Raw genomic sequence first — 21,490 nt, forward strand, 5'->3', positions numbered from 1 at the left:
ATATTCACTTTTAGCTGGGCCAGTTGCAATCGAAGCCGACACAGCCAGATCATGTTAACGGCTCGCTTACGATTTGTACTTTTTAAATAAATGTATTTATCACTACTTCAACTTAGGCAAATTTTATGATGGCTCGTGCGAAACTTCGTCTGACGTGCATTTTGTCAAAGTTTTGATAACCATTTTTAATACGCAATGTCAGATTATGTTCTTTGCATCACGTGTTGTTCACTCTTAGGTGGAGCAGGCAGGAAAAATGGCTTTGTGAATCATATTTCGTTACTAAACCCGAGGTCTGCATTTTACCCTTGGTCCGCAGTCTGCAGTCTGCAGTCCGCAGTCTGCGTTTTACACTGACCGGTTTGAAAAACTCGTTGTATGAGGAAGCTAATGTAAACAATTCCCTGTTTCTTCTTTCCTCGAGATGCACTTGCCACAATAAGCAAAAGGGAAGGCTTGAGCCAGACAGTTACGATCAAAATCTCATTATAATAGATGTATATCTCTCTTTAAAATCTAGCGAAGCTCTATCACGTCAACATTGTCTGTTTGAAAAGATGCAATCCTATTTCCAGACAAATGCAATGAACGACATTTAAAAATGTCACAGAGATGAAGACTCAAGGTTTTCAAAGCGTGACGATAATTTGAACTGAACGTGAACAGAATAACTGGGTTAATAGCTGTACTGAAAGATGGAAAAACATAGAAAAACAAACCTGTGAGTATAGTGCATCTATCTTTAACAAACAATGTAGGATGAAACATTTTCAAAGACAGATAAATGCAAAGTGGAGTCCAGCAGATAAAAAACGCCGCAACGATAGATATCAATATTTTTGTTATCTTCTGGTGCTGTTTTTGTCTTCGGTTGTTCCTTCGAACTTCGTTATTTCTCGGCCTTTTTCTTAGTGCCTTTACAATGCGAGTGTAAAGGATAACCATTGCAATGAATGGAGCGCAGTAAAATATAACAAAACCAACAGCGTTGAAAATTGTGTGTGCTGATTTATCCCAAACTACTCTGCAGAATGTTTGATTTTTCACTTGCACAACCTTAGCGTAAAGAAAATAAGGGAAACAACAAAAAAGTGGTATGATCCATGTAAACAGTGATAAAATAACACGAGGTGTTCCTTGATCTAAAATCGTCATCTTCAAAGGAAACACAATGGCGACATATCTGTCCACAGCGATGAGGACCAAGCTCAAGAGGGACACAACTTGTGATATTACTCTAAAGCACAGTCCTAGTTTGCATACAACTGAAGCCGCAGGTTCGGTGATGAATACTTTACTTGACAGCATCCCTTCAGTTGCATAAAGCGGCCAGTTAAAACAGGCGCAAAAGAGATCGGACACCGCCATGTTGACTATGTAATAGTTGGTACTCGTTCTCAGGCTTTGGGTCTTTACAAAGGATACTATGACAAGGATGTTGCCAATAAAAGCAGCTAGGCTTACTGTAGATAGAAGAACTGTAAACAGCGTGGAAACCACGTCAGGGCAAGGACGTTCATGATTGTAGATATCCGTAGGTTGAAGTGAAGAATTGTTCATGGTATTTCAGTGCTGCCAAAATCATAAATGATACTTGTTTAGCTTAAGACAACTGAGATGAGAATTGATATCAGAGTCGGTATGATTAGACACGCCGTGTACTATATGGCAATTGTGGTAATATGTCTGAGAGACGTAAATACTGTGCCACAAGGGTCTAGCTCGGACATCACATTTCTCAGTGCCTTCTCTGTCTAACTGTCCTAACTTTGAAAGCGGTTAACCATACAAGACAGCTACTTCTCTCCCGGACAGGGAATGCTTTTCTCTGTGGTTCAAATAACATTAAAAAAAATTCTAGTTTGCATATTTGTCTTTAGTCGTTTAAATATAAGTTGCTTTACAATTAAACCTTATACATGTATATAGATGGAATTTTTAATTAAGTTTTTTGAAACGTATTTGATCCAACTGTGAGATAAAACACAAACAACGGAAAGAATTATTTAACTTTTAATCAAGATGCATTAAAGTTATTTTGAACCGGACAAAAAGAATTCTGAATATATTCATTTACCGATTGCGAACGTCATAATTCAACGACAAAATTGACTTGTTCGTCATGTATTTACATATACATATCTTAATAAAAAAAACTGTAATTCATCTTTATACCAAAAAGTATTATCACCTTATTTAAACATAATCAATAATCTTCCAAGTATTAAGTAATATTCAGTGTAATACATTGAGAAATAAAGATAATGCTAAAAAAGAAAGACATTTTTTCTGATGATAAAAAAACGCAGTTCAAGCTACATTCTATTTACCTATTAAAATAAGATCTGTCACCGACAAAAAGTGTATTAAGCTAAGCGGCATAGTTCTTATAATTTCTTTTATATAATGACTGACATTTGACGAGTAGCGACCGGTCAGGCTAATTTTGGTAATTGTTTTCCATGTGTTGTATAAATAAAGACCTCTCTCAACTTTAATATAAAAATGAAAATTCAAGGTCTAAAGAGTCAATGAAAAACAAGCGAAACTGCGCCGATCAATATTCAGGCTCAGTTAGCTGAAACAACAATACGATCTAAGTGACAACTATATGAACACAATTTCAACGAGGTTAATTGTTAAATATTCGAAGCTTACGGTCCAAAATTGCCCGGCACAACGCGGTTCCGAAGCATGAAGCGATTACAATACTGTTGAAGTATTTCTAACCCTCCATGCATGGGATGCTAGTCCATCGCAGGCTACTCCAGCATTTTTGTTTTTCAGGTTGCCCTAACTGAATGTGGACCACTAAGCTCCTGGGTGGATATCCACCGCAGTCAAACGACAGAAATATGCAAAAAATAAGAAAAGTACTGCAAAGATAAGGTTTTAATTTTCACAGTTCAAAGTTCGATACATAACGGTTCCTAGGGTTTATTAATTTTTTTTTGTTTTATAAAAAATTTTTTTTTTTTAAAAATATATTGGTGGGCGCTTTTAAAATTTTTTGGGGAGAAAAAAATTTAAAAAAAAAAAAAATTTTTGGGGAAGGATTTGTCACTTTTTTTTTCTCCCTTCTCGTAATTACACTTCAATTTAAAAAAAAAAAGGGGAAAAAAAAAAAAAATAAAGGGGGGGGGGGAGGGGAAAAAAAAAAAAAAGAAAACAAAAAAAAAAAACAAAAGACGCTTGAATCAGATAGAGGACAGCAGGATCCAAAGTCAAGCGCGCTAATTATTGGGCAACCACTATTTCTTATATCTTGGCATGTATATGATAATGTTTAGTAAGTACAGAAGGATAAGGATCCAGAACTAGGCAATAAGGATTCAGAACTATCTAGAACTGTAAACTTACAGTGCAAGGAAGTTAGAAATTCCCGATCTGGACCATCTTCTGGTTTCTTTCGTTTCGCCGTGAAGGCGAACAAGGGAGAAGAAAACAGGAAGTTTTAGACGTGGAGTTCTTTTAAATTGCAAACTTAAAATTAAAATAATAAGCAACTCTCGTTGTTGATGACAAATAGCCTTTATTATTTTTACGTATATTTTTCCCTTGCTCTTGATTGGTTGAGAGACCACTGTCTGCAAGTACTTTGTTTTAGGTATCAGGAAGTACTATAGTTGATTGCTCCGGTCTGACAAACCTTGTCCAATACGTTTTTATGCCGTTATCTAGTTAACAGCACGGTTCTCCCGGCTGAGATAACCAAAAAAAAACAGGAAGTTTGAGAAATTAAGATGTTTTCTGTAAACAAAAACAAGCAAAATTAGCATACTAATTACTGAGCATTACTCGATAATTATTGTATTCTTTACTCCGTTATCTGGAAATGGAAAGCATATTTTACTTTCAAAGTATGCTCTATTATTTTGTTTTAAGCAAATCCTAAAACAAAAAGAAGAAAACAAAACACAGGTCCTCCGAATGGACTGAATAACGTGCCCGAGTTTTTGTGAGGGAGTAATCGACGATGCGCAGCTGCTCATAGAAAACAAAGGCGAGTCGTTTTCGCACAAACTATTATATAGGATGGCAGTCAAAATTCTACAATGTCAGGATTTACCTGATTACTTTTTATAATGAAAAAAGGTTAAAGCATTTTTTTTTTTACACGTTTTTTTTTTAAATTTAGTTGGGGGGCCGGTATATAAAAAAAAACAATTATTTACCCCCACCCAAGGGTAACTTGAGTGTGGGTCGTAATCTATCAGCGAGTGGTAAAAGATGAGAGAACCTATCAAATTCGCAGATCTACAACAGAACACGATGAGTGTTTATTGATATTAATGTACCCTTACATTAATCGATTCAAATAAATTATCTTAAATTGATTTTGTCAGTGAGGTACTGTTTCAAATCAAGGCGGATCGAAGTTATAGGCGACAAAATCTCCCCCCCCCCCCCCCCGCCACCCTTCAATGATTTTTCTGCATGCCTTGTCGCAAAGATATTTCGCTTTACAAATTACATTGCTTCGAATTCATTTTTACACCAGCTTTGCGCGAAATTTAGTTGTTCGAAATGACGAAGGCATAGGGGTGGAGTCTGTGAGGATTTATGTAATTTAAAGAATGAAACAGTTACTTCAATAATCTTTAAAATTACGAAACAAATAGGAGTCAGGGATACCGTATTTTCTCAATTAAACGCCCCCGGCGTCTATTTCAAACTTGGCTCCGTGGATCCGGCGTTTATTTGAATGGCGCAGTTTATGGAAGCAAAATTTTTATTAAACAAGGGTTTTAAATCATTATTTGCGACATGAACGTAATTTGCCATCATACCTAAACCATATTACACCTCAAATAAATGCCTGGAAGGCTTACTTACAAATCTGCTCGGAGACCCGGCGTTTATTGGGGGCCCGGCGTTTAATCGAGAAAATACGGTATATAAAATAAGATTGAATTGATTTTGAGTTAGCCTGAGTTTCATCTAGATCAAGCTCAAGATATTAATTTTGACATTCGTTTACTTTTAATGGTGGTGCATCAAGGAAGTGTTTCTTACTTGATCACGTTCTGTATTCTTTTTAGCCAAGCCTAAAAGCGGTCGTCCCCAGTTAGTTTTTCTATTTAAATGAGCGAATAGTCAACGAGGCGCAGCCGAGTTGACTATCGATCATAGAAAAAGAGGGCGAGTAGTCTATTTGTTTTAGTAGACACTCTAAAGGATTGCAGACCAAAAGCTACATTTGTATGTAATTTTATGTCAACATTTGTCCCTATAAAGAGCAACGGGCTCACGATCGTGTTCTATCAGCGAGTGGAAAACAATGAACAAACCAATTATATTCGCGTACTTCCATAACAAGATGGCTTAGATTCCCTGACTATTGAGAGCCGTAACCAGACCTTTGCCATAGGCGACACTAGATCTTGCTAGGGGTTCTGGCGGCAGGACCTCCCGGAAAAAATTTTGAAATCTAGAAGCTCCGAAACTCTTTTAGATACATTTTTAATGACGTATTTCTTGGGAAAACTCAATCTTGTTTCACTTGGGATTTTTTTCCCATTAAACATATTTTGTTTTTAATTTTGGGTAAAAACTCTAGACGAGGCAAGTGCCTCGTCTTGCCTCTTGGTAGTTACCCCCCTGCTATAAGCTTTATTTAATTCTGCATTTACGCCATGATATCATTTAAAGTTTGATTAATAACTGAGAGAGATGTCAATAAACGCGAGATTGCAGTGCATTTTTATTCTGTTTATTGGCTAAGAATTTGTAATTAAAAATTTACTTGTTTTATTTAAATATTTACATTAATTTAACCAAAGCAATCATTAAACGTAACAAAAACAAAAAACAAAACAACGCCTGCTGTCTAATTAATACTTCAATGCAGATAATTCATTTCAGGCATTTGCCCATAAACTCTCCACCGAAAAAAGTTGTTTTCTTTTATTCTTCATAGTTTTGAGTCTATTCTTAAATGTTCTTCTGAGATTGTTTTGATGATGAAAACGGTTTAAACTGCCACTAAGCGCATCTTATAAAGTACCAATGCGTGCGGGTCTAGGACCCCTCTAAATATAACGTCAGGTCACAAAGTAGCCGTTGAAAAAATTATTGGGGTATAATAGAGAGAGCAAAGAAGCGAGTCCCCTGACTCGACCATGCATTTATACTGCTTGCTAAAAAAAAATAATATAAGGAAAAAAACTTAAATTACTTCGAAGGCCTTCCTTGTGTCCCTTCTGTAATCTGGCGTAGCTCAATTGTGTCATGGTTGCCGATATGCGATGTTGCAGTCATATTTCTTTCCGTGTTAAGTAAATGATCATGGTTACATAGATGAAGGCACCAACTCTTTAACGCCTGACGATAATTTGTACTGAACAGAAAGAGAATGAAAGGATTAATTGCGGTGCTAAAAGATGGAAAAACATAGAAAAACAATGCTAGAAATAGCCTGCATTTATCTTTAGCAATGAGCGCTGGATGAAACATTTTTAAAGCCAGATAAACGCAAAGTGGAGTCCAGCAAATAAAAAACGCTGCAACAATCGAAATCAATATCTTCACAATCCTCTGGTTGTTCCTTTGCCTCTTATTACTTAGATGATTTTGCAATTTTAGTGTAGCATTGTTTGGTCGCTTCCCTAACGCTTTTACAGTCCGAGTGTAAAGGATCACCATTGTAATAAACGGAGCGCAGTAAAATATGACGAATCCAACACCGTTGTAAATAGTGTTCATTGATTTGCTCCACGTAGTTCTGCAAAATGTCTGATCGCCTTCTTTGACAATTTCGGTGTAATGAAAGAAAGGAAATCCCGAGGTAATTGGTATGATCCATGTTAACAATGCCAAGGCTAGTCGAGCTCTTTTTCGGCGTAACATGGTCATCTTCATAGGGAAAACAATGGCGACGTATCTGTCCACGGCGATCAGGACCAAGCTTAAGACGGAAACAACTTGTGATATTCCTCTAAAGTACATTCCTAGTTTGCATACAACCGTCGCCATAGGCTCTGTGATGAATACTCGACTTGTCAACATCCCTTCAGTTGCATATAGCGGCCAGTTGAAACAGGCGCAAAAGAGATCGGAGATCGCCATGTTTACCATGTAGTAGTTGGTGCTGGTTCGAAGGCTTGGGGTTTTCAGAAAGGATACTATTACAAGAATGTTGCCAATGAACGCTGCTAAAGTTATAATGGATAAAGCCACTATAAACAGCGTAGAAACCGTTTGAGAACAAGGTGGTTCCTGATTGAAGTTATCCGGTGTTGGCGCCGTAGAATTATTCATGATTTCCTTTCCAGAGTTGTAGTATTTGGTATAAGACGCGGTGCAATTTCAAGTTGTACACCTGTTAAGAAATTTAACGAGAATCATTCCTTGTCAGAACAAACTGAGCTTTAATTACGTAACGTAAGCACAGGACTTAATGAAATAAGTGCAATTTCTGTACTGATAACCACATCTTTAATGACACTGGAAAGAGTTTTTCTTTCCTTTTTTTGGGGGGGGGGGCGGGGTTGGTGGGGGGATTGGTGTTTATTGGATTGCCCCAATCGGTGGAGAACTTACGTCTCAACAATTAACCACAAGTCTAAAAGGTAATTAGAATAAAAAACAAATACATGGACACGAACCAAATTAGCCACCTATACAAAATTTTACTCCTCGTCCCTTTGATGAAAAAATTCAGGCTTTTAATTTCAACTGGATACGTATACGGTTTAAAAAAAATTTAAAAATATATAACAAAGTAAATGCTACCATTTTAACATGCTTGCAAACAGGACTTTGAGAGCGATGCTCAACGAGTTTGCCAAAAAGCAGAGAGGTCTATGAAGAGTCCATTGGCAGGGACGAAACGCTGCAACAAAGTACGTAGAGAAACTAGCGTGTCATTCAAAAGCAGCAAAACAAAGATGTTTTCAGAACAATTCATTTAGATTCATGAAATGTTTTGTCTTTAATGCCCAAAAATGGCGTCAGGATAAGTCCCGTGCAAACCGTGAGTAGAATGGGTTTGGGTGTTAGCCACAGCGTCAGGTTAAAAATTTTGGAGAATGTTGACATTTTTTTTTTCTCATTTTTCTAATGCTTATTAATTATTTACTTGGTAATAAACGTTTTTTAGGTGGTCTTTTGTATCAAGTGCCTTATTTAATAACCCCATGCAGTAATATTCTCTCAGCTGTGTTTGAACAAAATCTTTCGATCCTCTGACTTGGGTTAAGGTCGCGGGGGATACCAACAGCATGAATAAATTCATGAAGGGAAATTTTGCTTGACCTGCACCTTTTAAAACGCTTATTTCTCGGCTGTTATGGGTGCGATTAAGCTCAAAATTTACAGAGACATACAGAAATGATGAAAGACTATGAATGTGATCTTTTATTTGGTAGATTGCATTTTACGGTGATGTTATAGCCTCGTTAGTGCCAAATTGGGAAAAACATGATTTTGTGGCAGAGTTTGCGGAACGAGTAGAAGACAGCACACTGCGATTTTGACAAAAACTAATCAGTCAATACCTCTAGAGTGTCATAACAGAAGCGGATTTTTTAATTTAAAGTTTGCCAGCAAGTTATGGCGGTTTAAGTGCGCAAATTTGAATTTAATGTCTTCTACCTCTTTCTAAAAGCGCTCTTTTAAAATTCCGCTTCTGTTATGACACACTACAGTATTCATAGTTTACCTATCTGCAGTGGCAAGTCATGAAGTTCTGTATCCGCGCTGTATTCTCTGCCACAAAATTGTCGGAAAAGTCCAAACTTTGATATTTCCGAAGGTGTCCCGACCTAAATACGATCATTTTGCCAAGGAGAGATGTAATTATGGTAATTATATTCCACGCTTTTATGGTGAGAACAATGCGTTTTCAAAAAGGACACGATTGTTTATGCCGAATATTTTTGTGATTACTCTGAGTACACTAGTTACAGAAATAGTCAAATATAAATCAAAATAAGCTCAAAGACTTCCTACAATCTATATGAACGTATATCGCTAAGTGTTGTTTTAAATTGGTTAAAATATCAAAGAAACAGGGATTTTTTACAAATCACGCGCACGCGCCCATATTTTTCTCCAGTCATAAATATCTCGTAAAGTTGTCGATGTGAGTCGTTGTACTTCGTGCATACGCTTTAAATAAATGCATAATGATGAGCCTAAGGTGTCCCCCGCGACCTTAAGTTTCGTTACGTAAATAACTTTGAATCCAGCCACAACAGCAGAGACTATAAATTCTCGATAGTATTCTTTTTAAACTAGCTGGCAAGAAATGACAATGATCTGATGAGTATGGCGTTCTTCTCCAGCAACTGTGATGCTTTTATTTGGCTTTAGAAGAGCAGACTTAATTAAACAATACTCTTTTTGGTATGCATAATTTTTTTTAATTGAGTTGAGGTAAAAAACGGCCCAACTAATTACAGTCTAATTACACAAAACCTTTTTAAAGAGTTAAAGAATTAAAATTGGCCATATCATTACTTGTTTCGTATATTTTTTCGTTTTAATTTTATCGCACTCTATGGGTGGTTTCAAAATCATTGCGAAAATTTCAAATGCTAAGGCATTTTAAAAGTTCACGAGTATTGCAAAACACCCAAAGAAAACAATGACAAGTATATGATTGAAACATCATTTCAAAGAAACGAGTAAACACCTGCTTCTTTCAAGGAGTATTTGAGTTTTGCATTTGATAAACTTAAATTAGCATTAAAAAACAAAATTTATTTTTCATGCTTTTGGTTTACAAATAGCAGGAATTTGTTTTTAATGACTATCTAACGCTAATACGCACAGGCCTATTTGACCTAATTGTGACTTTCTTGACTAAACGCATATTAATTTGTTCGTGGAGTTTCTGTAAAACATACTTCCACATTTTTAGTTCAAGTTGAACGTGAGATAACGGTTAGAAAAGCGAAAAAAATCTAACAACAAATGAAGAACAGTTTGACAACAACGGTACGTTGGAGCAGAGAAGGACAAGGGACTGAGTTTATTTAAACCCAAGTAGGGAAATAATAACAATTATGACTAAAGACAATCATGGCAGTTCTTGTTCGAATTTTAAGCAACTGGAAAGGATCGTTAATCAAAAGATAGCGGGAGACAATCTTTGCAATGTTTTAATTGTAAACAAACTTGTCAGTGATGCTGTCGATTATTTCAAGTGTCATTTACGGTTCGCTTTTTTAAGTCTTTTGAATCATGCAAGTTTTTGTTATTTTTCGTTCAGTTGTTGCTATTCTGACACAGTCCGGAAAGGTAAAAAACGATATACTACAACAGTACCGAGTATCGTTCAGAAACTGCGCGATATGATTGTTTTATTAAATAATTTCATTTTGTCCGTGTGGATGAAAAACGTATCCATTTAACAACCCATTTTGGTTACTGCAGTTGATAAGTAAATTAAATTAAAAGTACAGTTACTTACTTGTTTTAGCTCAGTCGTTAGGTCTTGGTCTCTGTAGAAGTCCGTAAGCGGTTAACAAGACGAAACACGTTCTTTAGAAGACAGCGCGTACACGTCTGTACTTCGATTGAACAAATTATTTAAGGGTTGATTTTGCCTCGAGAGATTTGCATATCAGATTGCTTTTTAATGAAGGTGTTAAAACTGATGTGATAAAAATTTCTTGTCATGTTTCCAACTAAGAGAATGGAGTTCAAACAAAGATAATTATTGGGTTTTTCATAAAATTCACGATGAAGATTTTTATCTAATTTCTTTCGGAAGTAACATGGCACCATTGTTGAAATTATTCAAACAAAACAAAAAGTCTATTTTTTCCCGTTGTAGATTTTATTCTATGTTGCTTTGCGTTGACCAAAAGTTTTACTGAAATAGCAATATTAAGTATAAAAAGTACGATAAGTTCTCTTTGTTATTCAAATTTTCTCCCAGTTTAAAAAAATGACTTGCTATTTTTACAGCTGATTGCTCTGTGGTTGGCAAATCAACACATCGACAGGCAAGATTGTCAAACCCATTGAAAAGCAAATTATCCCTGTACTTGGAAAACATTTATGTTATCCCAGAAAGCTTTATTAAACTCTTATTAAGCAACACCATTAACGTAATTGAACTACTTACCTCAGTTATCGTGAAAGTCTTTCTATCATTTTTTTGCTTTTATGAGACATTCTCAAATACATTGTTGTGTGTAAAAACGATACACATGTATTTCATTTTCACGTTGAGAAACAATAGGCCCAACCGAGAGCATTTTGCAACTGTTTCATTTGATTCCGGTACAAATTCTACATCCAGCATGAGATCAGGCTCTAAGTTTAGTCGCTTTTAATTAACAACTAGGGGTGGCTATTTTATATATCATCGCTTAATTCGTTATGTAAATAGAACGCAAGAGTAACTTTCATAAATCATCACAATTTTGCTGAAAACTCCAGTATCCGCTCGATAAAAAGATGTGGGCTATTTGACGTCCCCTTTTAAAATAAGTGTTTGTTTTCAAATGAAGTTCTCAAAAGGGTTGGACTTCAAGCAAACGGTGAAAATTTTAAACTGTCAAAAATACCAATAAGTTCTTTTCACTGTCAACAACAGACAACAACAGTCAACTTAGTGCAAAGTGTCATAAAACCTTTAAGCTGGTATGTGTGGTGTGTGCAGCTTTTACTGTCAACCGTCAAAAAACGTTCAGATGGACTTAATTTCTCGGGGGGGGGGGACTCCCACATGAAACGGACGGGGATGCTCGTCGGAAATTTTGAAAAGAACCCCGAAAAGAGACCAATCTGGGTGTGGCTCAAGCTTTTCTTGACCCCTAAACGATACCAAAAAACTAAGAATGGAGTTTATATTTGTATATTTCCTGGTGTGTAACCCTAAACGAGACCATTATGGCTAAAAATATTGGCGTTTTGGGCGTTTTGCCCGGAACACCCTAAGCGAGACCGAAATAAATCCGAAAGCGAGACGACGAGCATCCCCGTCACTTCATGTGCGAGTCCCCCCCCCCCCCCCCGGGCTTAATTTGGTGATGGCTCCGACTATAAGCTGACAAATTTATTATTGTCAACAGTCGAAGGATTCCGGCTTAGGTGTAGAAATATTTGGGTTTACCTCGGTGTAAAAAAAACATGACAATATTTGCTTTGTTTTAGAACTATTGTTTTCCTGCTTTTATTCTTTTTTTTACGTTATTTGTAAGTCTGACAGCATTTTACTACGAGGATGTAATATATCAAACACGAGACAGCGTTTTTCGCTTATGTTTTGAAAGAAGGGTCTGGCTTAATGCTAATTTAGTTGCCCTTGGCCACTGACTAGGCCATCTTTACACACTCAGAAAGAAGCATAAAATTACTCGAATTACGTTACGCTTGCAAACTTACATTGATTAGGAGTGCAGAGTTTGTTTAACGGTCCACTTTGCATTCCTCCTGTTGCAAAAGAATCCATCGATGGAACGAGGATCAGGGCGAAAAGGAACACAGCAACCCAGAACAGCTTCATGCGTTTAAATTCCAGTAACTTCAAAATCAAAAACAAAATGTTTATGATGAAAATGAAAGACTGCATGAAGGCATATTTAAGTAGAGCGCTGAAAACTCATTGCAAATTCTGAAGAAATATTTAAAGGGACTGTGTCAGGAATTTTAGTGGAATTAAGGCATGGGAAAATGACCATCAAGCTCAGTGAAATATAAAAATAACCTCTTAAAACAGTGAAGGAGCATTTCAATATCACAGCAAATACAAAAGAAGGAACGGATGGCCAAAAGTGACGAAGATTGAAACGGATTGCGATATGAGTTTTTGAAATGTTGTTGGGCTGAACAGTTTCCAAAGTTACTCTCGTTTGCTTGTAACTTTAAAATTTTAACGCCCGGGAGACAAATTCGGTTTCAATGAAGCTACGGTTTTCTCATTTAGATCGATAAAAGTAATTACCTTGCAAACATTAGGATTCATAGCGAGTATTTGGCAAAACTAAATAAAATAAACTTCACTCACCCGTGACACAGTCCCTTTAACTCAATATGGCGTGAGCAAGAACTGGGAAAACATTTTTTTTTAAGTTGAAACTGATGTCTACTTACAATTTTGCTGGCAATTGTTCTACTAGTAAAGGAGCAGTTCGCTGATTAAAATTTCAGCTGCTGTCAAACCTCGCGGATGGAACTATATCAAATCTTCAAACGACCAAACGGTGAGCTAAAAGCCGAAAAAACTCAAATTTATAGCTGCCAAAATTACTGACACGCCTTTGAAGGCGTCACAGAATATTTTCATACATTCTCCAATTTCCCCCCGAGAGATGATCTTGTTAGCACTTCTGTTTAAGTCACTACAATAGTAAGATCCAATTTAATATAATGTGTCAGAGTGTTACAGTTCATAAATTATATGATGATGTAACTTTTCAAAAGCTATTACGAGTGCTTTGAAAGGGTTGATGCGCAAAAAGCATAATAACAGGTGAAAGCACAAACACATACTACTTATTAACCGAGAGTGAGGTCATTACAGGGGAATCTCAGACCTCGGCCTTGATGTATTGACCGAGCGATAGCGAGGTCAATACATCAAGCACTCGTAATAGCTTTTGAAAAGTTACATCATCATATAATTTATGAACTGTAACACTCTGACACATTATATTAAATTGGATCTTACTATTGTAGTGACTTAAACAGAAGTGCTAACAAGATCATCTCTCGGGGGGAAATTGGAGAATGTATGAAAATATTCTGTGACGCCTTCAAAGGCGTGTCAGTAATTTTGGCAGCTATAAATTTGAGTTTTTTCGGCTTTTAGCTCACCGTTTGGTCGTTTGAAGATTTGATATAGTTCCATCCGCGAGGTTTGACAGCAGCTGAAATTTTAATCAGCGAACTGCTCCTTTACTAGTAGAACAATTGCCAGCAAAATTGTAAGTAGACATCAGTTTCAACTTAAAAAAAAATGTTTTCCCAGTTCTTGCTCACGCCATATTGAGTTAAAGGGACTGTGTCACGGGTGAGTGAAGTTTATTTTATTTAGTTTTGCCAAATACTCGCTATGAATCCTAATGTTTGCAAGGTAATTACTTCTATCGATCTAAATGAGAAAACCGTAGCTTCATTGAAACCGAATTTGTCTCCCGGGCGTTAAAATTTTAAAGTTACAAGCAAACGAGAGTAACTTTGGAAACTGTTCAGCCCAACAACATTTCAAAAACTCATATCGCAATCCGTTTCAATCTTCGTCACTTTTGGCCATCCGTTCCTTCTTTTGTATTTGCTGTGATATTGAAATGCTCCTTCACTGTTTTAAGAGGTTATTTTTATATTTCACTGAGCTTGATGGTCATTTTCCCATGCCTTAATTCCACTAAAATTCCTGACACAGTCCCTTTAAATATTTCTTCAGAATTTGCAATGAGTTTTCAGCGCTCTACTTAAATATGCCTTCATGCAGTCTTTCATTTTCATCATAAACATTTTGTTTTTGATTTTGAAGTTACTGGAATTTAAACGCATGAAGCTGTTCTGGGTTGCTGTGTTCCTTTTCGCCCTGATCCTCGTTCCATCGATGGATTCTTTTGCAACAGGAGGAATGCAAAGTGGACCGTTAAACAAACTCTGCACTCCTAATCAATGTAAGTTTGCAAGCGTAACGTAATTCGAGTAATTTTATGCTTCTTTCTGAGTGTGTAAAGATGGCCTAGTCAGTGGCCAAGGGCAACTAAATTAGCATTAAGCCAGACCCTTCTTTCAAAACATAAGCGAAATTAAACACCGTTTTATTTTTAACAGTCTTCAGATTAACAATGTTTTCAAGGCAACCATGCGAAGAAGCCAGAAGATCTTAAAAAAAGGAGGGAGTTGTTTAGTAGATATGAGTGGTTTAATTTGAATTAGGGTTTCAAGGGAAACATAGCAACGCCTGGTAAACTAATTAATTGCGATTTGTTCTTCTAGTGATGAATTTCATTTCCTAATTATTTTCGAGAATTTATAATCTCGGGTAAAGTTATCGATGAAATTTGGCTAGTTAATGTAAACAGTTACTCTTAGGAATAGAAATCATAGTAAATGTAGAGTAAGGGGGCATTTAATGGCCTTCTGTATCAGTAGATGTTATATAATAACATTAAACAATGCTGTCAGTTTCAGAATACCGAATGGTGTTTCCAGAACGCACTAACAAAAATTACGCGTTGAAAGAAAACGCCTTTGGGAATGGTCTCAAGGCAGTTACGTTGTGTTTCTTTGCAAAGGACAATCCAAACGACTCCAGTAAGAAGTTTCAGTGCCCTTTCAGTTACGGAGTTTCCGTATCACACAACGAGTTGACTTTGTGCACCTCCCCTACGCTACGAGTGATGGTCAATGGAGAAATAAGGTTTGTATAAGCTTTATTTACGGTATTCAGCAATAATAAGTACCAGAAGCTTATGTAAGTACGGATAAAATCCATTCTCGGAGACCTAGGAGCAGTTAGTGGGGGTGAGGGAAACGCGAAACTGCGGGGAAAAAATAATACAAAGGGAATACAAAGAACTTTTCTGCTCAATCAGGACATGCAGGAGGCAGTATTCAGATAGCTGTTTGGAACTGGCCTGGTAAGACTCTTTCCCCAGGGGCACCTTTCACTCACTCCAACTTTTCTTTGCCGATTTTTTTCTCGAAGTTTACCGTTTCTGTACATGCATTCTGTATGTGCTTCCAAATTTCATTGCCAAAATACCATAAAATACAATTAATATTTTTCTCTTTATAGGGATACCGACGTCAACATGGAAGATGGTAACTTTCATCACATTTGTTTCATCTGGAAAAACTCCGGTGGAGAATACCAGCTTTTCATGGATGGTAAGATGGTGGCCAATGGCATGGGCCTCAAAGCGGGGTACACGATTCAACAAGGAGGTTCCGTGGTTCTCGGACAAGATCAAATCAAGCTTGCTGGAGACTTCGATCCAGATGAAGCTTTCGTTGGCGAGCTGACAGAAGTCAATGTGTGGGACACAGTTCTTTCGCGTGGTGCTGTTGTAGCCCAGCACAACTCCTGTCGCGTCAGAAAAGGATCAGTCACCAGGTGGTCTCAGTTCAAAACTGCTGTTCACGGCGGAGTGCAAGTGGTTGACTCCACCTCAATCCCCTGAGTGTTTATAGCAAGCAAATGGAAATAAATGATGATTAAAGTGAGAGCATCTTGAGAAGTTTTCTAAGTTTTTGTGTTCACTATGCTAGAATTATGAGGGTGTACTCACTGATCAACAAAAAAACTTTAAACAAACATAAAGGCATAAATTAATTCTCTAAGATGTGAATAAACTGTGATTAATGGTTTGTAAAAAAAAAATTTCTTCAAAGTTTAACTGTCAAACTTGAAAACGTCGGCCCGACTTTTTCATTTTAGGCCAATTGTTTTCCTACCAGTCCGTAGCCACACCACTTTCAAACAATTTTTCGACAATTACAACTTACATTTTATAAAGGCAAGGGCCTGGTTGTTCAAGATATTAAGCTAATCCAGGATTAGCGTGAATTTTGATTTCAATTTTATATAATTTCGTTGAGGTTTTCTGTTAATATTTTCTGTCCAACAGTTTTGACATGGACCAATCTCAAACTTAACAAAATATTAGCTTTGGGAAACCCTTTAAAACAAGAGAAATTAAAATCTTGATCATCTTTTAATCCTGAGTTAGCGTTAATCGTCTTTCGAACAACCCAGCCCAGGCCACTGTACTGTAAGTGGATTTCCAATTTATACCAACACCTTTATTGGATTTCAAGTAGCATTTAATGTTGATGATACTTCCCCTTTAAACAAATGATAACTTTGATCGACTTACAATTTAAAATAATACACGCAAACAATAAGTTGACCCAGCATCCACGATCTTGTAGATCTTTGTAGCCGGGTTCTTTAGTCCAGTTCTTTCGCCGTTCTCACCGCGCGCTCATCGATCGAAAAAACACGAGAAAAATAGAGGGCTGTAGACAGTCTATTTAGTCACCGATGGATTCATCATTCAAAAACTCCCTTCCCTTCTTGATCCCTTTGCTAAACTTAACGTTTTTTTCACACCTGATTAGCTGATTAACTACGAACCAATCCCAAGAAATTCAAATAACGACTAGCCGGCGAAATCGCAAGAACAAATCAGACAAGCCAATTAGAGATTTTTTGTGCCTGCCAACACAATTAGGACGTCACTTGCAATGCAAGAATAAGGTTTAAAATTTAAAATTTCTTCCATTCAAAGTCGTAAAGTTTGGTTTTGGATTTTCGTGTTGTGCAAATGGAACTGAAAGTCAACAATCGTATAACAGAAGGGCCAATTTAAAAAAAAAAAAAGACATTTTTTTATACTGCATCAAAACAGAAGAAGAACTTCGTACGTTGAAAAAAATTTATAAACCCAGGAGGGCTATCAACCGCTTATATTACATAAGTAAAAGTCCTGTTGTAGAGTTTTGTTGCCTTAGAAGCGTACTTAGAGTGAGAAAAAGATTGAATTTCGGTAAAGCTAAAAATATGATTATCTGAATTTAATTTGTTCAAGAAAAACTTCTTATCCAAAACGAAAATATATGTTGACCGTGTGGATTGCAAATAAAAATTGCTAGGGGAGATTTTTAGCATCTATTTTTAGCCATCATCGAGTGGCATCTTAAAACACACTCTTTGAAATGCAACGACTTGGGTTCTTCAACCGAAAAATTCTGTCGAGAAAAGCACTAGTGCAATTTATTTAGCGATAACTATTTCTGTGAATACAAACCGTTTTTTGCCAGAAGCACTAACGAAATCCATTCTGAAACACTAACACGAGACATTCAATATGAAGAGTTTATTGAGGATGCGTCAGCCAGTCATCTGAGCTGATGTAAAATGTATCCTAATACAGTGCATCTGAATGTACCCTGATTACCATCTTGCAAAAAACAACAGTTGGTTCTAAAAGTATTAAGGTGTGTGCTACGCCAGATACGAAAAACTAGAAAAAAAACATCCTTTAGATGTGGCCAAAAATATGTGGAAACGTATCCCTCATCTAATGCAGCAGCACGAGATCCCGAGAAAAGGGAACAATTAAATAAGCTAGAACATTTTACAATAGACTATTTACAAAAGCTGTACAAACAAAACTTTAAAGAAAAAAGAAAAGCAAGCGAAGACGAGGACTGACGACCTAGAATGACCTAAATCAACCGCCAAAAACCTATTTATACCTACACATGCATCCCATAACATCCCGCGAACCAGTCTCAATAGTGCCGTCAAGATATTACTTTCTGACTAATTTATTCATTTAAACGTCAGAAATTACATTTCCTGCATGTCAAATAATTACAGACTACAGGTGGTCAAACTCAACGTTAAACAAATAAACGCCATCAAGCTTTTACTAAAGCAAGATGGCATATGGTCATTTTTTTAAGCGTCAGTCCTTCTTAAAGATCTCTTTGAAAGGATTTGACATCCAATTTACTCCCTTATATCCCGATAAATGTGACTGACAATGTGGGTATTGTCAAACTGCGACGCATAAGAAATAAAAGTGCCTTGTACCTATTTATTCTCCAAACAATATCGAAATATTGTCCAGCAGACAGGTAATAAGAACACAGAAAATCATCAGCAGGCGAATTTCTTCTGTATTTACCGCAAAATTATCAGATCTAACGTCAAAAAAAAAACGAACGGACTTAATTGATACTGTGTGTTTACCTTACGCAGAAAACATAGAGCAGATTTTTAGCCATCTTTATAGCTTGCAGTTTCAATAATCAAAGAAAAAAAAAGCTAAAATAGGTTGGATCAAACCCAGATGGAACGTTAACAAACCTTCACAATGAACAACTCCACTCACATCCGCGATCCCACTGAAATCCGTCCTGCCCGTACGCCGTCTCTGTTTCATTCACAACGGCCATGGCTTTTATCAGCACAGCAGCCTTTATTGGTAACATTTTGGTGATTGTCGCAGTGTACAAAACTCCAAACCTTAGAACGAGCACCAACTACTATTACGTCAACATGGCGGTTTCTGATTTTCTTGCCAGTCTCGCCACCTGGCCGTTGTACCTTACTGGCGAGGTCATTACAAGCAGTGGAAGTCTACTCCAAGGTTCTCTGGCAACTTTTAGTTGCAAACTAGGAACGTATTTAAGAATTGTCTCTTTTGCAGTATCGATTTTAAGCCTGGTGTTGATTGCTGTCGACAGATTCGTCGCTATTGTATTTCCTTTGAAAGCGACGCTGATAACACCAAAAGTAAGAGCAGCTTTGTTGTTTGCAACGTGGTTGATACCAATAGCGCATTGTATTCCTACGTTCTATTATTCCAGGCTTGAAGAAATCGGTCTACAAACATTCTGCAGATCTGGACTGAATACTTTGTTAGTGATCTACTACATAACTTCTGTGGCCATATATAACGTTACACCGTTGATTGCAATTATCATTATTTATTCTCGTATTATGCGCGCTTTAAAAAGAAGACAGCAACCAGATTTAACCGATGCGAACGATACTAACTCTCAGCAAAGAAGAAGCAAGCAGATCAGAAACGTACTGAAAATATTTAAATCAGTTGTTGTAGCGTATTTTGTATGCATTTGTTTGTTTGGGATATATTCAGTTCTAGACATGACATTACCTGAACTTCATAACACAGACAAGTGCAACCTTATTCGAGGTCTTTTTGATTTTCTCCTCCCATTACTTAGCACAGCTATTAATCCAGTCATTTTATTTTCACTTAGTACTAATTTTCACCACGCTCTGCAGACGCTGTTTCCTTTTTCACTCGGTAATTATAAATGCCGTTCATGTTGTCATGTTTCTCTGCACCGAGAAGATATTTCCCTACCAGAACTAGTGACATATAGGCACACCTGATCAAGAGCCGTGAAATGTAAAGATAAGGACGAAGGAACAAAAAATGGTGAAAACGTAAAGCGCAATAAATACCAAAAGCAGAAAATCTTGCGAAAACATGTTGCCTTGGAAAAATTACGTCACGAAGGCAAAATGTATAATTATAATCATTGTCTCACAAGTCATATATTATACAGTTTCATATATTGTATTCTTTTATGAAAAAAAAAAAAAAAAAAAAAAAAAAAAATTTTTTTAGGAAAACATATTAATTAATTTTTATTTTTTTTTTTTTTTTTTTTTTTTTTTAATTTTTTTTTAAAAAAATATTAAAAAATTTTTTAAAAAAAAAAAAATTTTTTTTATAATTTTATTTATTATTTTTTTTTACCCCTTTTTTTTTTTTTTTTTTTTTCTCTTAATTTTTTTTTTATTTCTTTTTTTTCTTTTTTTTTATATAAAAATAAAAACAATTTTCTATTTAAGATCTTTATACTTCCATATGGTAGTTGTATCCTTTAAACCCTTTTTCGGGTTTTTACATCAATAACTCTGGCAAAATTTGAACAGCTTTTAAACGCAATCGTGTAAGAGGTAAATTAAAAGTTTCGGCCTAACAACACATGCACCGTTTGTTCAAGAAAACCTTCATATCGAAAATGAAAACAAATATCTGATAAATGAAAACTGGATTACTGCGCTGGGGGATTTTCATCATAATGTTTCATTTTTGAAAACAATGCCATTAATTTGACGCCTCCTGTCCTGAAACCTTTAATCAGAAAATACGGTTGAGGAGAAGACTATGTCCATTTTTAATAAATGGTTTTGCAATGTTCATTTTACATAAAAAAAGGCCACAATTACAATCTTATAGATGCATGCTAGCGGTAGTTTCATTTAATTTCTTTGTATATAAGCCATCATAGTGTGGCAATGTAACGCCTTCAATGAAGCCTTTAACAGAAAAATGCCGTTGTGGAGAGCACTAGAGCATTGATTTGTTTGGCAAAAGCTATTTTCTGTGAAAACTAGCACAAAATATTTTTATTCCAGAAGCTCCAGAAAGAAATCCCTTTCATCTTGCTATATGTCAAACGGGACTGCAGGTGGTCACACTTAAGATAAAACAAAAAACAAATAAACGCCATCAGGCCTTTTTAGAAGCAGGATGGTGTGATCATTTTAAGTGTCAGTCTTCTTAAGAGGTCGTTTTAAAATGTTCGAAATCTTTTTTATTCCCTTGCACCATAAGTGCCAATGACAAAGTGGCGTATGGAGCTATTATGACTATTATTATCAAACTACGACACCATTTAACCTGTGAATAACAAAGAGTCGTTCTTATTAATTATCCTAACAATAGCGAAACCTTATCCAGCAAAAAGGTAATAGGAAATCATCGACAAACGAAGGAACATTTTTTTTTTGATTTACCGCCAAATTCTCACAACTAAAGTCAATTAAAAAAAGCGAGCACACTTAATGGATGCTCTGTGTTTACATTTACAGACAACGCATAACACATTTTAAGCCATCTTTGTAGCTTGTAGCTAACAATGATAAAAGAGCCTTTACAAAATAGTGAAAGGACATTTTTCCGACGAAAAATAACATTGTTCATTGAGACACTGCTAAAGTAGCTTGGATCCAAAGACG

At 36.2% G+C, this 21,490-nt stretch overlaps 4 protein-coding genes across 4 annotated transcripts; 2 read left to right on the forward strand and 2 right to left on the reverse strand.

The window, feature by feature from the left end:
* Positions 1-516: 516 nt before the first annotated feature.
* Positions 517-3,429, reverse strand: LOC144654045 (neuromedin-K receptor-like). Its single transcript, XM_078514159.1, has 2 exons — positions 3,361-3,429; positions 517-1,572 (listed from the first exon to the last, which is right to left on the reverse strand). The coding sequence occupies exon 2, from the start codon at positions 1,558-1,560 to the stop codon at positions 517-519; it is 1,044 nt and encodes a 347-aa protein (XP_078370285.1). The 5' UTR covers positions 1,561-1,572; positions 3,361-3,429.
* A 2,716-nt stretch (positions 3,430-6,145) lies between these two features.
* Positions 6,146-7,281, reverse strand: LOC144655633 (neuropeptide FF receptor 2-like). The gene has a single exon (XM_078515918.1). The coding sequence runs from the start codon at positions 7,258-7,260 to the stop codon at positions 6,175-6,177; it is 1,086 nt and encodes a 361-aa protein (XP_078372044.1). The 5' UTR covers positions 7,261-7,281; the 3' UTR covers positions 6,146-6,174.
* Positions 7,282-13,976: 6,695 nt separating this feature from the next.
* On the forward strand, positions 13,977-16,202 carry LOC144655416 (neuronal pentraxin-1-like). Its single transcript, XM_078515677.1, has 3 exons — positions 13,977-14,591; positions 15,103-15,337; positions 15,716-16,202. Exons 1-3 carry the CDS (start codon positions 14,405-14,407, stop codon positions 16,098-16,100), a joined length of 807 nt encoding a protein of 268 aa, XP_078371803.1. The 5' UTR covers positions 13,977-14,404; the 3' UTR covers positions 16,101-16,202.
* A 1,173-nt stretch (positions 16,203-17,375) lies between these two features.
* Positions 17,376-20,090, forward strand: LOC144654217 (QRFP-like peptide receptor). Its single transcript, XM_078514303.1, has one exon. It carries the CDS (start codon positions 18,884-18,886, stop codon positions 19,850-19,852), a length of 969 nt encoding a protein of 322 aa, XP_078370429.1. The 5' UTR covers positions 17,376-18,883; the 3' UTR covers positions 19,853-20,090.
* The last annotated feature ends 1,400 nt before the right edge of the window (positions 20,091-21,490 follow it).

Source organism: Oculina patagonica, chromosome 5 (genome assembly GCF_052425735.1).
Source record: "Oculina patagonica isolate OP01 chromosome 5, crgOcupat, whole genome shotgun sequence".
In the NCBI taxonomy this organism is placed as follows: Eukaryota; Metazoa; Cnidaria; class Anthozoa; order Scleractinia; family Oculinidae; genus Oculina; species Oculina patagonica.

Bases quoted from the DNA above. Each gene is read 5' to 3' on its own strand.
- LOC144654045 (XM_078514159.1), bottom strand. From the start codon at position 1,560: ATGAACAATTCTTCACTTCAACCTACGGATATCTACAATCATGAACGT.
- LOC144655633 (XM_078515918.1), bottom strand. From the start codon at position 7,260: ATGAATAATTCTACGGCGCCAACACCGGATAACTTCAATCAGGAACCA.
- LOC144655416 (XM_078515677.1), top strand. From the start codon at position 14,405: ATGCAGTCTTTCATTTTCATCATAAACATTTTGTTTTTGATTTTGAAG. The intron at 14,592-15,102 runs GTAAGTTTGCAA...CAATGCTGTCAG, and splicing joins ACTCTGCACTCCTAATCAAT to TTTCAGAATACCGAATGGTG. The intron at 15,338-15,715 runs GTTTGTATAAGC...TTCTCTTTATAG, and splicing joins ATGGTCAATGGAGAAATAAG to GGATACCGACGTCAACATGG.
- LOC144654217 (XM_078514303.1), top strand. From the start codon at position 18,884: ATGGCTTTTATCAGCACAGCAGCCTTTATTGGTAACATTTTGGTGATT.